At 37.8% G+C, this 20,482-nt stretch overlaps 1 protein-coding gene and 1 pseudogene across 4 annotated transcripts in view; one reads left to right on the forward strand and one right to left on the reverse strand.

The window, feature by feature from the left end:
• PPP1R9A (protein phosphatase 1 regulatory subunit 9A) overlaps positions 1–20,482 on the forward strand; it is a 333,750-nt gene that overhangs the window by 285,071 nt on the left and 28,197 nt on the right. For all 4 annotated transcript variants that reach the window (XM_068972651.1, XM_068972650.1, XM_068972653.1 and 1 more), the window contains exon 10: positions 414–585. In XM_068972651.1, coding sequence (XP_068828752.1) covers positions 414–585 — 172 coding nt within the window. The remainder of the gene's footprint in view (positions 1–413; positions 586–20,482) is intronic.
• On the reverse strand, positions 13,325–13,419 carry LOC138080503 (small nucleolar RNA U3; annotated as a pseudogene).

The following is a 20,482-nucleotide window of genomic DNA, read 5'->3' on the forward strand; positions in this document are numbered from 1 at the left end:
TGTGATAAAAAGGTAAATCATAGAATTTATCTCTGTGACCCCATACACGGTAACCCACCAGGTCCTCTCTCCATGGGATTTGCCAGGCAAGAATACTGGATTGGGTTGCCATTTCCTTCTCAGTGGGATTTTCCTGACCCAGGGATCAAAACCTGAGTCTCCTGCATTGCAGGTGGATTCTTTGCCAACTGAGCCACCAGGGAAGCCCATGATAAAACATAGTGGAAAAGAATATATATATCTAAAACTGAGTCACTTTGCTCTATAGCAGAATTTAACACAATATTGTAAATCAACTATATTTTAATAAAATTATAAAAAAGAATAATAGGGTAGTTCTGCCTAGTGCTTGGAGAAGAGTGCTGCTTTATGGTTTCATGAGTGTTTTTTTTTTTTTTTTCTCTCTCTCTTAGATTAGAGATTTGGAAGCTGAGGTGTTCAGGCTACTGAAGCAAAATGGGACTCAAGTTAACAACAACAACAACATCTTTGAGAGAAGGACATCTCTTGGTGAGGTCTCTAAAGGAGATACCTTGGAGAACTTGGATATCAAGCAGACATCTTGTCAAGATGGCCTAAGTCAAGGTTTGTTCACCCTAACCATAAAAATGATTTTTAACGACTATAAAATTTGGCCTTACATTCTTGTTTGTTTTACTCAGAGATTTAAAAGGTGCAAAAGCTTTCCTGCTTTGGGAAAGAAGAAAGGGCTTATCAAAATAGTAACCTATCATTTTGCTCTTGTTTTATCAAAAATAAATCTTTGAAGTAAAAAAACAACAAAATTTCAAGTTTGACAAGCCCGATACTAATTTTAAACCACATAAACTTGATACGCTTAATGCACTGCCTTAAACTGATAGTTTATCCCATCTAGGGTGAGTTACACTACTTAGGGATTATGATTTTTTTAATCCCTAGAATGAAGATCTTTTTTATAACATCAGAAGGCTGACTATGCGCTTCCATCATTTAGAATTCATTGAGTTAAGAAGTTCTGTATAGTTTTCTGCTTTTACCTTGATGACTTGTATATATGTCTCATTCTTTCCTGTCAAAGACCAAATCAGACCAAAACACTGGAAACATTTGCTATTAATAATGAAAATATTAATAAAGCAAATGGTTTTTGTTCATACACCAACCATAAATGAATCACTTATTTTTTCCCCCAACGCACCTATACATGGATTGCGTCTATAAGAATGAGAATGCTTTAATATGTGTAGTATATTTATAAATTTTAAAATGTGTTAAGAATTTATGAAGGTGAATACATAGGAAGACATAAAACTTTCAGTTTCATCTCTTAAATTTCTACCTAGTGGGCGTTAGAAAAAGTGAAAATAAAAGAATGTCCCGCAGTAGCATTGTCGTGCAGGGACTGGCGGCTCACAGCAGTGGTGTGACGTGCAGCGGAACTGAGGTCGCTGATGAGCTGTGTGATTCTCTGGTGCTCTGTCACACAGATTGCAGTGTCTCCAGTGAGATCTTCTGGATAAGCAGGTGTTTATACCATATCATTAACTTTCAGAACTAAACTCTTAGCTGTTATGAAAAGTATTGGAAATTTTCATTTAAAATTGAAGTAATGTTTAGAGATTTGAGTCTTTTCACTAAGTTTATATCCTTTTGCTGTGCTTTCCCTTACTGTGACATAATCTGTAAATAATGCCTCCCAGTGGTTAAAGAAAAGTGTTTAGTACCAACATTACCACTAACTGAAGAAGTGTGTGACTTCAGGAAGGTCATTCAACTTCTCTAGGCTGGTTTTTTTTTTACTACACATAATATAAAAATAGCAACACTTCTTTCTTCTCCCCCCTAAACAGTGTTTGAGATGAAAAAAGGAAATTTTATTAGAGCATTATAGAGTTACCATTTTTATATCTGGAGCTCTGTAAGCTGATTTTCCTAAAAAATGGAAATCAAATCAGTGTGTTTTTTCCCACTTTTTTGAATATTTTAATTCTTCAGATTCACTGTAGTTTTTATAATAAATATATATTCCTGCTGTGCCATACACAAAATATTATCAGTAACCAGTGACTTTGCAATGTCTGATTCATTTCTTTTAGTTCAGAAATTAGAATCTTGTCAAACATATAATTAACAGTATTTATTAAATTATACGACTACAGAAGATCAACATACTTTACTGTTAATATGTTGATTTGGATCAAAACCTTACATTTCTTCAGAACCCTTTTTCTTCTATTCTACACCCTCCATTTTGCCACATAATTATCAGTTTCCCTAGCAACACTGTCGGTTCATGGTGAAATGCAGAGACTACTAATTCTTCCTGAAACCAATTCATGCTTGTGCGGTAGAGGTGGAATCAGTCATCTCAGACATTAGTAGCATACATATCAAACGGTCCTCTTCCAGTTTTGCTGGCAAGGACAGTCAGTGATAAATCTCCTTGAATTTCAATTGCTTGATCACATAAACTAAAATGGCTTGGTCAGTAGCTAGATAGGAATGCTCTGGAAAGCACTTTCCTAAATTGATCCTTTGCTTCTGTTGCTAGGGAACGCTGAAGTCGTTGAGGTTTAGAAAAGGAAGTACAGCAGCGGACCAAACACAGGTCATTTGGCATTTAATTAGCACCCCCACCCCCAAGCACACACCTTTTTGCACCAGGATAGATACAGCAGTGGAGGTCAGTTCTGCTAGGTTTCACCCTTGAGGTGCAGGGCTTTGTCTCCTCACCTCCTGTAGACTGTCCAGCTCTGATTTGTTTTCTAAGCACTGGAGTCTTATTGATAGAATGAGTGGTTTAGCATCTTTTTGGGTCTGAGTCAGCTCAGTGAAGCAAGAGGATTATCAATTACAGGTCAGTGAAAAACCGTGTTGGAATGAAATAGTGAGAGAAAGGAAAGAGAGGGTGAAGGAGGCAGAAAAGCAAGAAGAGGAAAGAAAGCATGTAAGCAGTCACTTGTTCTCAAGAACTCATCCTCTTTTAGGAACAAGCTTCCCAACTGTGGATGGATTAATTGTGTAACTCTCTTATTAAATTATTGTACATATTTAGAGTGATAAAACCATTTTTCAAATCATGCAAAAATTTACCACAGTTAAATTTCTATTCAAACATCATACATATGGCTTTTTCTATAAACTAAGTCTACTGAAATATCTCATTAAAATGTGGACATATTGGGAATTTCCTGGCAGTCCAGTGGTTAGGACTCTGCACACTCACTGACGAGGGTCCTGGGTTCAATCCCTGGTCTGGGACCTAAGCTTCCCACAAGCTGCACCATGTAGCAAAAACAAAAAAGTTGGGAGATTATATATACAAACATATTATTTAATACAGTTTGATACTTTTTTCTTAAACTACATAAAGCAAGGATAACAGTTTTTTGTTTTGTTTTTTTCACCAAGAGACACAACAGACTCTCTAAATCACTTCTAGTTTATACCGGTATGCCTGGCAGGTACTAGTTTACATGTGTTTCAGAATGTGAAAAATGCCAGTTTTGTCCTGCTGCCATGTTTCATGTTTGTAATTTCTTAGTGTCTGAGTAATGCTGGTCTATGTAAGAGTTCTCTAGTTTGTATCCAAAGGCCCTGAAGTGACGAGAAATGTCTGTGGCCACCCAGATGTTCAAGTCAGGATTAGAAAAAGAGCAGAGAACAGGCTTGTTAGAGAGATCCTGGTAGAAGAAAGAGTTGTAGTTGTAGTTCGATTAAATTCCCTAAAAAAAACACCAAAAAACTCACTTAAATAACATGCTCTTACTGAGCCTCCAGGTATTCCAGATGAGGCAGGAGAAGGTTTTGGTTGGTTTAGTTGCTAAGTCGTGTCCGACTCTTATAACCCCATGACTCCTCTTGTCCATGAACTTCTCCAAGCAAGGATGCAGGAGTGGGTTGCCATTTCTTTCTCCTCAGGGATCAAACCCAGGTCTCCTGCATTGCAGGTGGATTCTTTAATTACTGAGCCACCAGGGAAGGGGTTTGGTATGAAACGAATAGATAATATGAACATTTTAAGAGATGGAGAGGGAGGGTAAAGATGGGAAAAAAGTGAATAAAATTAGAATAATTTTTCCTGATTCAGAAACCTTATGTTAAAGGTGGGACTTTACGTTCAAGGTGTGTCGTAGGGTATTTTTGGAGTAAAAGTAGGCTTTGGATGCATGCAGAACAGTTTTATACTTAATTCTGTAAGCATTGTGACCCATTAACAGTTTAGTTTTTTCTTAAAAATTGAAAACTCTATTAATGGAAACATAGCATTTGCAAAGTCAACAATAATGATAACAAGCAATACTTTTCTAACACAATATTGTAAATCAACTATACTTCACTTAAAAAAATATTTCTGGGAAACAACACAATAGTTCTACAGGGCAGGCAGTGTTTTAAGTTACTCGTAGTAATTCACTTAATTCTCACAACAACTGTAAGAATAGTATTGCTGTCATCCCATTTTACAGATCAGAAGCTGTAGGTGAATAAATTAAGCCATCTGCCCAGGCTCACTGTGGTGGTTCAGACAGTAAAGAAAAATTAAAAAAAAAAAAAGAAAAGAAAAAAAAAAGAAAATGGGGAAACAAGTTTACAAAGGTCAATAGAAATGAATGAAAAGTGCTGAGCATAGTGCATTAGCTTTAATAGATTCTCAAGGAATAAGACTTGTGATTATTAATAATGTCTTCTAGTATTATTATGATTGTTATTATTATTATAAATAAAACATTCCCTAATATAGCTTTAAAAAAAAAAAAAAAAGAATCTGCCTACAGTGCGAGAGACCTTAGTTCAATCCCTAGATGGGGAAGATCCCCTGAGGAGGGCATGGCAACCTACTCCAGTATGCTTGCCTGGAGAATCCCCATGGACAGGGGAGCCTGGCGGGCTGCAGTCCATGGGGTCACAAAGAGTTGGACACAACTGAGCGAGGAAGGACACAGCATGCATGCTCAGTGAACAGGAGAGCTGTTCTCATCCAGCTCAACAGCCCATTTTGTTAACTATGCAGCTGAACTGTACTTTTTTGGAATCCGCTGCTTCTCAGACCACTGATGGGGACTCTGCCTTCAGAAAAGGCTGAAATCATAAGAAGTCAGAAAATCCAAAGCAATACCGTTAACAGCATGGAGGCATAACAGAAACTGGGTCACTAGTAGGTTTGTAAGTGTAATTCAAGGATCCCTTTGAATTTTGGGCATTACTACCAAATACTTGTTTTATTTCATACCCATCTACTCAGCCAGTGGACCACTGGTTAAATAACACCGAATATTATCTTTGCCAAAGTATGAACGTGGAATATTATATATAAAGCATTCTATCCTTAGTTCCTTTTCAGTTCAGTTCAGTTCAGTCGCTCGGTCGTGTCCGACTCTTTGCGACCCCATGAATCACAGCACACCAGGCCTCCCTGTCCATCACCAACTCCCCGAGTTCACTCAAACTCACGTCTATCGAGTTGGTGATGCCATCCAGCCATCTCATCCTCGGTCGTCCCCTTCTCCTCCTGCCCCCAATCCCTCCCAGCATCAGAGTCTTTTCCAATGAGTCAACTCTTCACATGAGGTGACCAGAGTACTGGAGCTTCAGCTTTAGCATCATTAGTTCCTTCAATTACTTTCTGTTTCTTAACCCCAGTGAAAACTGTGCAAGAAGAGACAACTTAAACTGCAGGATAGCAGATTATAGGAAAGGCTTGTGCTTCGTCGCTCAGTCGCGTCCGACTCTTTGTGACCCCATCGACTATAACCCGCCAGGCTTCTCTGTCCGTGGGGATTTTCCAGGCAAGCATACTGGAGTGGGTTGCCCTACCCTTCTCCAGGAGATCTTCCCAACCCAGGGATCGAACCCAGCTCTCCCGCCTAGCAGGTGGATTCTTTACCATCTAAGTCACCAGAGAAGCCACTTTTATAATAGATTGTGGCTGGAATTAGTCAATTCCAATATCTTTAAAAATACAAATATTTCTTAGCTACCTTTTAGGTTATTTAAGAATATCTTAGAGAAAATAATACCTTCATTCTGTTTCTGCTTTCCCTTAGTCTTTTTCCACAAAGTGGTTTGGCTGTTGTGTGAAAGCCCAAGATTTCTTAAAAGTAGATCTCTAAGACAGCAGTTTACATTTGAATCCTGAACTCAGTAAGTTGAAAACCTGGGACTTATGGACATGTCAGTAGAACTCTGAGCCTGCTTAGATATTCACACCAGCCAGTTCTTTTTGGTCATTGGCCCTATCCTTGCTTGTTGTGACCCTGGTGTTAGCTTATTTGTTTGCATTGAGTCTGATTTTTCTGAATTGAATCATTTTTTGATAATTTACTCATATTTAAATAAAGTCTTTATCAAGAAGAGCAAGGGAAAGTAAACTCCTGTTAGTAGATTGACCTCTCGATCATTAGGAGATGTCCCTCTTTATTTCTAGTAATTGACCTTATTATTGATTTTGCTTGATATTTGAAGGGCTGTGTTATCTTTCTTTTAGTGTCTGTGAGATGTCTTTTTCCATTCTTTTATTACAAATTGTCTGTCTTTTGTAAGCAATGAATGGTTGCCTATTTTTATTGTAGTCTCGATCTTAAGTTTAAAATTTTTTCTCAGCTCTAAAAGTTGCTATTTATTTATTGATATATTAAGTTTAAATCTAACATCTTACTGTTTGTAAATCTTTCTTTGTTCTTTTTATCTACTTTCTTGCCTTCTTTTGGATGAATCAAATGGGAATTTCTTTTCTTATTTATTTTTTCCTATATTAACTTTATTCTTTTTGTGTGTGAATACCTGTGGATAAAATTTAGAATATTTGCTGGAGAAGATGGATTGACTATTCATTAAGATGTTCCCATTCAACGGTTGTGGGGGTTTTGTTTGTAAATAAGTTTATTTTTATGATTCAAAACAAATTTTTTGAATAATGACAAAGAATTTCTAAACATGAAAGAATCAGTGGCTGTATCTTATAACCAATATTTGAAATTGAATGGACAAGTTTTATTACCAGGATTCATTTTATTAAAAATAATCCATGTGTTGTTTCCATATAAAGTCATGACTCGTTTTGTTTGAAAACAAGTCCCTACTGCAGTTAAGCATAAAAAATATCTTCCATAATTGGAGTGTGACCTGCATTACTGAGTAAAGATTTCATAAATATTCTCAAAGAGTTGGAGATTTGTTTTTCTTTAAAAAGCATTCTTTTTATACAAGTGTCATTCTTAGTGAGCTTTTTATAGAGGGTTAAGGTTTATACTCCCTGGCAAATGCCTTGAGTATATCTTTTTGTATAGCTAATGTAGTATATATCTGTATAGTTGATAGTTAGGTTGGATATGGGGTTAATACAGGTTTATGAGGTTTAAACTAACACAGTTGTGTTCTGGAATAGAGTTCTTCCTGTATTTTCAGATGAGCAGAGTGAACACCCACTGGCTAGCCAGAATTCTCTTTATTTAAAATAAAACCAACTACTTGTCACAAAGATAAATGGTGAATCTAGAAATAGATTTTGAAGATCTTCATATTCATTATCATGACCACCTGTGTCTATGTAAGAAAGACAAAGTTGGTTTAATAAGAGAAAGCTCATATAATTTACACATTAACTAGAAGAAAAATATGTATAATCATCTTATTAGATGCAGACAAATACTAAATAAAATTGAAAACTTATTCATGATAAAAAGTTTCTTAAACTAGAAATACATATGAACTTTCTTGTTATATGAGGTTAACAAGTCTTTGTCAGTTATCATGTTTGGTGGTGAAATGTTAAAATAAAGAATTCCCTTTAAAATGAAGACTACTTTTAACATTTCACCATAACTGTTTATTACACATCTACTCAATGTTGTCCTAGAGGTCCTATCAAGAAGTAGACAAGATAAGAGATAAAAGGTAACAAGGAATGAAAAGAAGCAACATTACCATTATTCACCAGTAATAAAATTAAATACATAAGAAAACCTCAAGAGTCTTCAGATCATCAGAATTATTGAGTTTCACATTCTTTTACAAGCTACCATTTATGATAACAACAAAAAAATATAAGGTATCCAGTGTGAATTTAACAAAAGAAGCTCAAGATCCATGAAAAGACATTCAAGATGACCTGTATGAATCAAAAGAGATAGGAAGGCTCAATATTGAAACAATGACATTATGCCAAACTAATCTGTATATTTCCACGCAGTTTCCATCAGAATTTGAACAGGTGATTTTTCAGAACTTGACAGGTTGTTTCCAAAATGTAGGTGGACAAACAACTTGTTGGCCCAGAATAATCAAGATATTCCTGAAGAATACCAAGGTGAGGGAACTTGTTCTTTCAGTTGCTGAGATTCATTTTAAAGCAACAGTATTAAGACAGTGTGGTGTAACCTCAGCAGCTGACAAGTAGACCAGTGCAACAGAATGGAGTCCAGAAACAGACTGGTCCATTCATGTTAGTTTGAGAATAATACAAAGCAGACGTGACAGATTAGTGGGGAGAGGATGGACCAACAGATAGCTGGGAAAATTGACCACTCAAGAGAAAACGGAAATTGGATCTGATCTCACACCATTCGTGAAATAGATTTCAAATGGATTAAAGTCTCGACAATGAAAGGCAGCATTTAAAACTTTTAGAATAAAATGTAGGAGAATGCTCATGTGATATCTTATTTAATACAAAATTTCTGAATCATAAGCAAAATTTCATGATTTTGAGCACAATAATATCAAGAAAATCTGATTATGAAAAGACAGTAGTAAAACTTAGAAGCCAAAAATTGAGAGAGGCTTAGCCCATGTAACTAAGAAACAAGTTGGTTATTGTTATCCAGAATATACTTAAACTTACCCAATCATAAAAAAACACAACCAACATAATAGAAAAATGGACAAAACATGTAAGCAATCTGTTCACAAAAGAAGAAACCCAAAGGTTGATGAACATAAATGTTCAGCCTTACTAATAAAAATAAAATGATTGACAAAGACAAAGTTTCATGGTAATATGTGATAGCTAGTATGTAGGGGAAAAAAGGAAAACTCATACAACTATTTTGTTAAAACAATTTGAATTATCTAGTAAAATGGAATATGTGCAAATTCTATGGCCCAGTATGTTCACTTCTGTGCGTAATGTGTGCTCTCCAGAAATTCTTGCTGTGTGCCAGGAGACATGTTCAAAAATGCGCAGCAACATCATTCATGATAGCTACAGTTAAAAGGTAATTAATCCCGATCAAACGTTTGAACATCATGTTGAGCAGACAAATAGAAAAATGATTTGAAGATATTATATACAGTTCATTACCATGTATGTAAAGTTTAAAAAACAAGCAAAATTAATCAATATATTCTTTAGAGATACTTTAGTGGAATAACTAGGAGAAAAAAACCAAGGGTTACAACTAGGAACAGGGCATAGAGAGGGCTTCAGAAGTAATAATTTTATTTCTTAAACTCGATAGTAGGTACAAAAGTATCTTTTTCCCCCTCCTATTTCTATATGACTTATATAGATGGTATAATTTTTTGCTTAAATAAAATATTTTTAAATATAAAAAATTTAAGTAGAATATTAAAAGATGAGGATGAGAAAAACCACAAAGGTTTTTTTTTTTTTTAAGGCTTAAAATAAATACTGGTTTAAGATTTTTAAGGGAAAATAAAAAGTCAGCATCAGCCATACATTTATATTGATAAGAAAGTTCCTGGACTTTGGACTCCTCCAGAAAATCATTTTTTGCTGAGGCTGTAACCTGGTGTTGTCTGTGTCTTTTCTGCTTTTCCCCGAGTCCTCATTGTTAGCAGCTCTTTTCTGATACCTGTGGATTCTAGGCCAGGCCAGACTCCCATCACCACATCTGATTTATTTCCTGATGGAGTCTGAGAATACACTAAACATTCACTCTTGGCACTGGAATCCAGAATGTTAAACAAAAGTTAAAGACGTAATTAAAGTCAGAATTCACGAAATGGCAAGATATGAAAAGGGAAGTGAATGCTTGTTCTCCATCATCAGGAGTGTCCTGTGCCAGAGCACGAGATACAGAGCAGTGGAGTATTATTCCATGCTGGCATGTCATTTAGCTCTAAATTGAGGCAGAGGAGAATTCTCAACTAGAGTCAAGCTTTCTTTATCATGCATATAGACATCATTTCTTGGTACACTTTCACAATTTTCATTTTTCCTGAACAAATTATGTTCAGTAACTTTTAATCCCCAGTAAGTAATTTTGACCATGAAATATTATTGATTTGCACTAATTAAAGGTTGAACATTCCCAGTAAGTCACTGTGGAAAATTTTAATGAACAAGCCAAATGAGTGAGAAATCAATACTTATTGATTGTTTTCTGGCATTTCATTAAAGCCAAAATCTGTTCTCTTACCCAGAAAGCAAAGCACTTAAATTGCCTGTCTAGTTTTGTGCAAGTTTTGCATCTGTCTATGTGTAAGCCATTAAGACTTTTGTTGCCAAATCAACGAGGCATTCAAAAGGAGGCACTGAGTTGCAGAGTGGCAACTCTCCTAGGTTCATATTTCTCAGTGCATCTTCATAAGTTCCCAGAAGGCCCCAGACCCTTCAGTCACACTGAGATATGTATGAGTGCTAGAAGAGAGCTAGAGTTGTTTGGATAGAAAGCAAGTGATTTTTGTCAGAATGAGCTTAAGCTTAGTAATTTTCTGTTAATTTTAGAAAAAGTGAGGTGCTTCCTATTTTATTTTGGCTTTTGAGTAAAATTCAAAAGCCAGTTGAACTATAAGGTAGATTGTGATCTTCTGGGAGTAAAGACAGTTTTGACCCAAATGTGGAATATAACTCCTCTTCAAGGAAGTTGTACAAGATAACTGTGTTTTGAAATGTTTCTTTTGTTTTATAATGTGGTTCACCATGGAGTCATAGTTACATAGTTTGGAAGACGCCATATGGTTATGCTAAGGTAAGTTGACTGAAAGAATAGGCTGGGAAGTTAGGATGGAGGGATATAAAAGTAGAAAGTGTACAAAGCGATAGTGTGCACAGTGGGTTCCTGTGGATTATTCAGGATTTCATTTAAGGTGAAATTTATTCTATCAGCCAAGAGCTAAGCAGGATCAATCATCGGATCATAGCATCTAGAGAATCAAAACTCAAAAAATGAACAACTGTTTCCAGAATCGGGACCAGAAAATTATCTTGTATGCATAGTTCTGAACAATCTGCGAACCATGTTGTTCCAGTGAAGGTTCAGTCCCTTAAAGTTTTTCTGTTACTGTGGGGCACAGGCATCAGATTATAATTGAATTCTTGTAGGTGGACATGAAGTAATGTTCTACATCAGTACTGGCCCCGATTATTTATGAGAACTATAGGAAATTCCACTTATGAGAAAAGTTAGGAAACATGAGAATGTAGATATACTAAAAATTCTGTTGCTTGTGAGGTTTGTTTGTTTCTTTGTTTGTTTGGATGAAACAGAAGAGTTTAGGGGCACTAAAAAGTCATTCTGATTTTTATTGTGCTTTTAATGTTTGATTTGTTCAAGTTACATTATCAAAAACATAGTTTTTTAATTTGATTTACAAATCTATACTAAGTGATCTTTGAATGTTTAGTTCCTATATATGAACTTAGCTAATTGAACATCGGCAAACATTTTAAATTGCTTTTATGAATTGTTATATTTGATTTCCTTTTTATGTACTATTAGCAACTGACAATATTTTCAAGTACTTAAGAGGTTCTTATACATATCTATTATTCTTATACGTATTGTAAATTTTAAGTTTTCTTAAATCTTCTAATGCCGTACATAACTGTCTTTCCTCTAGTCAGAAGATACTTTCCCATTTAGGAAGCAAACAACTCTCATCTCAGGCAACGGGTTATTCTCTACCAAAGGCATAAAATCTACCAAAGGCATTCACATCTGAATTTTATTCAGATTTTATGCAGTATTTTATAGTATTCTTTCCATACTATATTCAAGGAAGATGTAGCATCGAATATATAATTTGGGGAGTCACCTAATCAGCATCCTTGTGGTTACTCATATCTAGAGATTTTTGACAGAAAAGCTAATTTTGATACCTGTAGGAGACCCTGAGTAAGAACACAGAAGCTTGTTTATTGTCATGTCAAAGACTCTAGAATGTTAAGAAAAGGACATTCACATAAGCCACCTTCCTAGACCCAAGTTCTGCACTTGATTTCATAGTCCTACTCACAGAAGTCTGCAGTTCCCAGCCAGTTTGCCCATTTGATTTGATTTATTCAGTTCAGTTGCTCAGTCATGTCTGACTCTTTGCGACTCCATGAACCACAGCTCACCAGGCCTCCCTGTCCATCACCAGTGCCTGGAGTCCAACCAAACCCATGTCCATTGAGTCAGTGATGCCATCCAACCATCTCATCTTCTGTTGTCCCCTTCTCCTCCTGCCCTCAATCTTTCCTAGCATCAGGGTTTTTTCAAATGAGTCAGCTCTCTGCATCAGGTAGCCAGAGTATTGGAGTTTCAGCTTCAACATCAGTCCCTGCAATGAACACCCAGGACTGATCTCCTTTAGAATGGACTGGTTGGATCTCCTTCCAGTCCAAGGGACTCTTCAAGAGTCTTCTCCAGCACCACAGTTCAAAAGCATCAATTCTTTGGCACTCAGGTTTCTTTATAGTCCAACTCTTACATCCATACGTGACCACTGGAAAAACCATAGCCTTGACTAGACGGACCTTTGTTGACAAAGTAATGTCTCCGCTTTTTAATATGGTGTCTAGGTTGGTCACAACTTTCCTTCCAAAGAGCAAGCGTCTTTTAATTTCATGGCTGCAATCAGCATCCACAGTGATTTTGGAGCCCAGAAAAATAAAGTCAGGCACTGTTTTCACTGTTTCCCCATCTGTTTGCCATGAAGTGATGGGACTGGATGCCATGATCTTCGTTTTCTGAATGTTGAGCTTTAAGCCAACTTTTCACTCTCCTTTCACTTTCATCAAGAGGCTCTTTAGTTCCTCTTCACTTTCTGCTATAAGGGTGGTGTCATCTGCATATCTGAGGTTATTGATATTTCTCCCGGCAATCTTGATTCCAGCTTGTGCTTCCTCCAGCCCAGCATTTCTCATGATGTACTGCAGATTTGATTTAACATTTATTCAAATTTTAGGTAATGCAGATCTTTTCTGTCAAAGTCTAAAGACAGCTGACCGTGAAGGAGTCCTAAGATATTGAAATGCCTTATTGTCTAAATCTAAATTCTATAATCACTTTATATTCTCAGAATCAAGCAACTTGTATAAGTGTTTCAAATGATATATGGTGGAATTTAGGATAGCTCATATAGTTTTTTTGTTGTTATTTCTTTTCTGACTTCAGCCACTTCTTCTATGGGTAGGCTAGTCTAGTGGCATTTCTAAAGAGTCATTCCTGAGATATGAACTACAGAAATGACCCCTGAAAGTATAGTCTTAAAAGATATGGACAGCAAAATCTGGACCTCTCTCTGCTCTGAGAATAGGAGTGTAGACTGACCATAAACTGAAGAAGGCTAAGTTAAATACCAGACTGCACTGGAAAAACACTACGTTAAAACAAATAGCCAAATTATGTTTCAAAGATCATATGGACAGTTTTGAGATTGCATTTGTTGATAAAGAGGTAAACAGTATTCCTCAATATTTTTCAAAGATTAGCAGATAACATATATACAACAATAAAGTCAGACCTAATTAAAAATTAGGAAACAGTAATCTTTTGATTGATCTAAAAGAGTAGGAAATCAAGTCAGCCTCCTAATATTTCATAAATACTACCTGGGGTATAAAATTTGTCGAGCTTGGGTGGTTGTAAAGAAATCAACTACTAATAGAGTTCAGAGTGAGAGTTGCCCATGGGTGGGTTCCTAACCAAACTGCTATCATAAGGTGAGCTGAAGTTGTATGACTTGACCTCAAATCACCATATCTGATTCAGTGCATCTTCCCCTACAGCACTAAAACAGAGAAGTAGCTGGAAGGAAGCTAAGCTGTAGGGTCTTCTTTAGTCCAAATCATGTGGCAGTAAAATGGCCAAGCAGGCAAACAGTCTCCATGTATGTGATGAAAGACAGCCTTCTCATGTCAGGGCAGGCTGATGGTCACCGGGACCTTGACTGGGTATCCTGGGCTGGGTCCTAGAACACTAGAGCTATCAGATTAGAAGGAAATTGAGATGTCTCTAAAAGAAAATATACTAAATGTGTGCTCTTTCTTCTTTGCTAATTTTAATTACATGTCATGTATAGATTTTTCTAAAATATCTAACACAAATTTTTTTTTAACATTACAAATAAGACTGAGGTACTTCCAACCTCTTCGAATCTAATACCTTCTTTGAAAGCAACCACCGTTATCAGTATGAAGTGTATCTTTTCAGTTCACTTGCTATGCAACTATATGGACATATTTACTGTTAGAAAGTGTATTTTATGTTGCTGATTTTTTAATACTTAGAATGAATATACCTGTTGTTCTGCAATTGCTTCAGTCACTTAAGAGTAATCTTGCTAATCTTTTTTTGTATGTCAGTAAATAAAGACATTTATTAAGTGCTTATTATGTGCTCTTCCAAGCATTTATATATGTGTTAATCCATTTAGTCTTTATTATGTTGTTATCATCATGCCTATTTAGAAGCTGAGGATTCTGAGGGAAAGAGCGATTAGATAAATTTCTCAATTTAGTGACAGCCTCTGTTTTGGATTCTGTTCAAGGAAGACTAACCCCAAATCTCCTCTCGTGGTGACTGTTTTACACCGTCTCTCTGAAGTACATTAGCCCACCTCTGATACAATATGTATCAACCCAAAGCCCTATGGGCCCATCTTTTGTGAATCTGCAGTGACTGAATGATATGCAGATACTGTTTGAGTTTAAAGATGCCACCAAGTTCCTCATTAAGCTCAGCATTTTGGTTGATAATAGCACAAACCAGGCAGGGTGGTGGTATCAGGTGTGAGTGTTTTTGAGTAGAATAATCCACATAAGAACGCAGAGCAGACCCCATTGTTATGCTGCTCCAGTTCCCTCTGCTGATGTCTGGTCCGTGGGCAGCATTCCATTTACGTCAAAAACAACATCAGTCTAGTGGAAAACCTGAATGACTCACACCATTACTGTAGGGAACTGGTTTCTGTATAATATGATCTATAACATCCTAATTTCACAGAGCGTTTTTCATAACAAGCTGCTAAAATTGTGATCAGATCCATTGAACTCTTTTAGAGGATCCAATGTGAATCGATACTGAAGCTAGCCTTAGAATGCAGGTATTCTGAGGTGAAGTCCCCCCACTGGAAGCTGCGGTGTTGCCAGCTGCTTCACACCTTTTCTGTATCTTTCTGCTGTGTCTATCGATCCCCTGTGTCTGCTCTTCTTTTCTATTTCTAGCTGCATTTGAGTCAGAGATGAGCTGTTTCAGAGTCTGAAGGGTCTGAAAGAAAGAATAGAGAAGAAAGAGAGGAGGGAACAAGAAGCACTGAAGAGCGGGGGCTGAGGGAGAACCCGGGTCCTGAGCTGTGAGAGCAGTGTTGCGCTGTGCTGCTGACTGAGATCTCTGTAGAGGCCGAATGGCAGTGAACGTGGCCGCCTAGACCCTTACACTCTGTGCTTTTTCTCGTGTGTGCTTAGTCGCTCAGTTGTGTCCAGCTCTTTACAGTGGTGTGTCCAGCTCCTTACACTGAGCAGCACATAACTTGGAAACGTTGAACCAGCTGACCCATTGTCATCCACAAAACTGACAGCTAATTTTTCCATGTAAAGATTTTATTTCTTGGACAAATACACAGTCAAATAAAATCCCTCAGTTGTTTGTGTGTGTATATATATATATATATATATATATATATCCTTCTGGAAATTTGCCAAATAAGCCCTTGATGGGTATTTTTGTTTGGAACATAAAGTAAGACCAAAAAGAGGTTTCAAACAACGTGGAAGATTGCTTCTGAAGTTTACTTTCAGACTGGATAGTGGCCTTCTAGGATGAGGCTAGGCTTCTGAGGACTGCGCTCTATCCAGTCTTCCACAGATTAAGTGTGATATGGTCAGTAGACAAGCCTTGGTTTTCCTACCTGAAAGAGAAAGCTGGACTAGAACCCCTAAGGTTCAAATTGTAATTTTCTGATTCTTACGTGATGCGATTTTAAAAAGCTGGCTTCTACTGGCCATTAGATCACCCTTTAGTTCCCAGCAGCAGAAGTCCTGTACACATTTTCCTTCTCTCTCACACACGCCCTCTAATACTTCTGAGGAGGGTATTATTTGTGATGTCTTTAGTAGTTGCTTCCTCTGGACATTTCTTCTAACTTCCTTCTGGCATAAGAGTTGATGAAGTGAAAGTTCTCAGGTCAATTCCGGTTTTCTGGTTCTTTAAAAAATTTTTTTTATTCCTCAGGATGGGAACACAAATTACTGGTTTATAATCCATTGTTGTTGTTCAGTTGCTAAGTTGTGTTCGACCTTTGCGACCCCATGGACTGCAGCAGCCCAGGCTCCCTTTCCTTCGTCATCTCCCAGAGATTGTTCAGCTTCATATCTCTTGAGTCGGTAATGCTGTATAACCACCTCATACTGTCAACCCCCTTCTCCTTTTGACTTCAGTCTTTCTCAGCATCAGGGTCTTTTCTAGGGAGTTGACTCTTCGCATCAGGTGGCCAAAGTATCAGAGCTTCAGCTTCAGCATCAGTCTTTCCAATGAATATTCAGGACTGATTTCCTTTAGGACTGAGTGGTTTGATCTCCTTGCAGTTCAAGGGACGGACTCTCAAGAGTCTTCTCCAGCACCACAGTTCACAGGCATCAAGTCTTCTGCACTCTATCACTGCTATAAAGAGACCCTGAGATCTTTGTTTTCAGGCCTTCAGAAATTGTCAGTTGGATGTGATGTGTGGTTGGCCACTTGGGTAATGGCTCTAAAGCCCTGCTTCTCAGGCTTTAGCTAACTCTGCATTTAGTAGATGGTGTTACATGCATGCTGTCCCGTGGTTTGCACCCAGTCAGCGCTCGCTGATGATGAAACAAGCATCTGAAATTGTTATTTTGTGGTTGTCCAAAACCAAACCAGGCAAATTACTGAAGAGCAATGGAGCAAGGTTCCAGGATAACCTCTATACTCCCAATCCTGCTAATAGCAGTTTTCATGTTCCCTTACTTTATTTGTTCAGCACTGAGTGATGAAATAGCTGCTACAGTCCTGGATGTTGTGTACTGTGCTGGGTGCTCCAGAGCTCAGGTTCTATTGTGCAAAGAATCATGCTCACAAAAGTAGATTGAGCTTCTTTCTTAGGTCTTTTTGTCACTGGGTAACCAAAGCTGTTACTAAACCAACAAAAGAAGAAATCATCTGAGAAATAATTTTTCTACAGTTTTCAACATCTTCCTTTTTTTGATATTCTTCCACATATGTGAAAGATTAATAATATTTCATAATAACCTGTTGGAGAAGTGAATTTCCTAGTCACATCATATGTGAATTGACAGCTGAAAACCCTGAACTCTAATTGCATTAAAATCTGATTCTCATAATTTGTTCAACATCAGCTAAATTGGAGTACACAGGCTAGTGGCCTAGGAGTCAAGAGACTAGAAAGGTTTGGTAGCTCATCAACTAGCTATATGGATGAGGACAAGACAGTCAGGTTTTCTGAGCTTCAGGAGAGCAAAGTATATGCTTGGCTGTATATACTTGGCTACGCTGTCTGTTGGAGCTGTTGTGAGGAACAAATGAGATGGTGTATGGGACAGTGTTTGGTATTATAGAATGTGCAATCCAAATATGAGATAGATAGACTGTAAGATGTGTGTGTATAGCAGTGTATCTAAATTATTGCATTCCTCTGTGTTGTATTTCCATGTTTTATATATAAACAAGAGCTTGTAAAGTTGATTCTCTCCCAATGATCACAACTCTTAATGGACAGTTGCAAATTAAGAATTTGTTAGAAGGGGGAAATTAAAGTAATCAAGGGGTTTTTTTTTTCCCATTGACATGTGAAAAATAAAGAGACTACTGATTAGAAAATATTTAGCTGTCTTTATCAATAACCTCAGATATGCAGATGACACCACCCTTATGGCAGAAAGTGAAGAGAAACTAAAAAGCCTCTTGATGAAAGTAAAAGAGGAGAGTGAAAAAGTTGGCTTAAAGCTCAACATTCAGAAAACGAAGATCATGGCATCTGGTCCCATCACTTCATGGGAAATAGATGGAGAAACAGTGGAAACAGTGTCAGACTTTACTTTTTAAGGCTCCAAAATCACTGCAGATGGTGACTGCAGCCATGAAATTAAAAGACGCTTACTCCTTGGAAGAAAAGTTAGGACCAACCTAGATAGCATATTCAAAAACAGAGACATTACTTTGCCAACAAAGGTCCATCTAGTCAAGGCTATGGTTTTTCCAGTGGTCATGTATGGATATGAGAGTTTGACTGTGAAAAAAGCTGAGCACTGAAGAATTGATGCTTTTGAACTGTGGTGTTGGAGAAGACTCTTGAGAGTCCCTTGGACTGCAAGGAGATCCAACCAGTCCATCCTAAAGGAGATCAGCCCTGGGTGTTCTTTGGAAGGAATGATGCTAAAGCAGAAACTCCAGTACTTTGGCCACCTCATGCAAAGAGTTGACTCATTGGAAAAGACTCTGATGCTGGGAGGGATTGGGGGCAGGAGGAGAAGAGGACAACAGAGGATGAGATGGCTGGATGGCATCACCGACTCGATGGACGTGAGGCTGGGTGAACTCCGGGAGATGGTGATGACCAGGGAGGCCTGGCGTGCTGCGATTCATGGGGTCGCAGAGAGTCAAACACGACTGAGCGACTGAACTGAACTGAACTAAATAATATGTATGGACCTAATATAATAAAAATAATAATAGGTATGGACCTAAAGGAGAAGGCAATGGCAACCCACTTCAGTACTCTTGCCTGGAACATCCCATGGATGGAGGAGCCTAGTAGGCTGCAATCCATGGGGTTGCTAAGAGTCGGACACAACTGAACGACTTCACTTTCACTTTTCACTTTCATGCATTGGAGAAGGAAATGGCAACCCACTTCAGTACTCTTGCCTGGAGAATTCCAGGGACAGAGGAGCCTGCTGGGCTGCTGTCTGTGGGGTTGCACAGAGTCGGACACAACTGAAGCGATTTAGCAGCAGCAGCAGCAGCAGCAGCAGCATGGACCTAACAAAAGCAGAAGATATTAAGAAGAGGTGGCAAGAAAACACAGAAGAACTATACAAAAAATTATCTGCGTCATGAAGACGCAGATAATCACAATGGTTTGGTCACTCACCTAGAGCCAGACATCCTGGAATGCAAAGTCAAGTGGGCCTTAGGAAGCATTGCTACGAACCAAGCTAGTGGAGGTGATGGAATTCCAGTTGAGCTATTTCAAGTTCTAAAAGATGATGCTGTGAAAGTGCTGCACTCAATATACCAGCAAATTTGGAAAACTCAGCTGTGGCCACAGGACTGGAAAAGATCAGCTTTCATTCCAATCCCAAAGAAAGGCAATGCCAAAGATTATTCAAACTGTCACATAATTGCACTGATCTCACATGCTAGCAAAGTGTAATGCTCAAAATTCTCTAAGCTCCAACAGTACATGAACCATGAACTTCCAGATATTCGAGCTGGATTTAGAAAAGGCAGAGGAACCAGAGATCAAATTGCCAACATCTGTTGAATCATAGAAAAAGCAACAGAATTCCAGAAAAACATGTACTTCTGCTTTATTGACTATGCCAAAGCCTTTGACTGTGTAGATCACAACAAAATGTGGAAGATTCTTCAAGAGATGGGAATACCAGACCACCTGACCTGCCTCCTGAGAAATCTGTATGCAGGTCAAGAAGCAACAGTTAAAATGGGGCATGGAACAACAGACTGGTTCCAAATTGGGAAAGGAGTATGACAAAGCTGTATATTGTCACCCTGCTTATTTAATTTATATGCAGAGTACATCATGCAAAATGCTGGGCTGGATGAAGCACAAGCTAAAATCAAGATTGCCAGGATATGCAGAGAAATATCAATACCTCAGATATGCAGATGGCATCACCTTTATGGCAGAAAACAAAGAAGAACTAAAGAGCCTCTTGATGTAAGTGAAAGAGGAAAGTGAACAATTTGGCTTAAAACTCAACATTCAAAAAACAAAGATCATGGCATCTGGTCCCATCACTTCATGGCAAATAGATGGGGAAACAATGGAAACAGTGACAGACTTTATTTTCTTGGGCTCCAAAATCACTGCAGATGGTGACTACAGCTACGAAATTAAAAGACGCTTGCTCCTTGGAAGAAAAGCTATGACCAACCTAAACAGCATATTAAAAAGCAGAGACATTACTTTGCTGACAAAGGCCCGTCTAGTCAAAGCTATGGTTTTTCCAGTAGTCATGTATGGATATGAGAGTTGGACCATAAAGAAACTGAGTGCCGAAGAATTGATGCTTTTGAACTATGGTGTTGGAGGAGACTCGAGTCCTTTG

Source organism: Capricornis sumatraensis, chromosome 5 (genome assembly GCF_032405125.1).
Source record: "Capricornis sumatraensis isolate serow.1 chromosome 5, serow.2, whole genome shotgun sequence".
Classification (NCBI taxonomy): domain Eukaryota; kingdom Metazoa; phylum Chordata; class Mammalia; order Artiodactyla; family Bovidae; genus Capricornis; species Capricornis sumatraensis.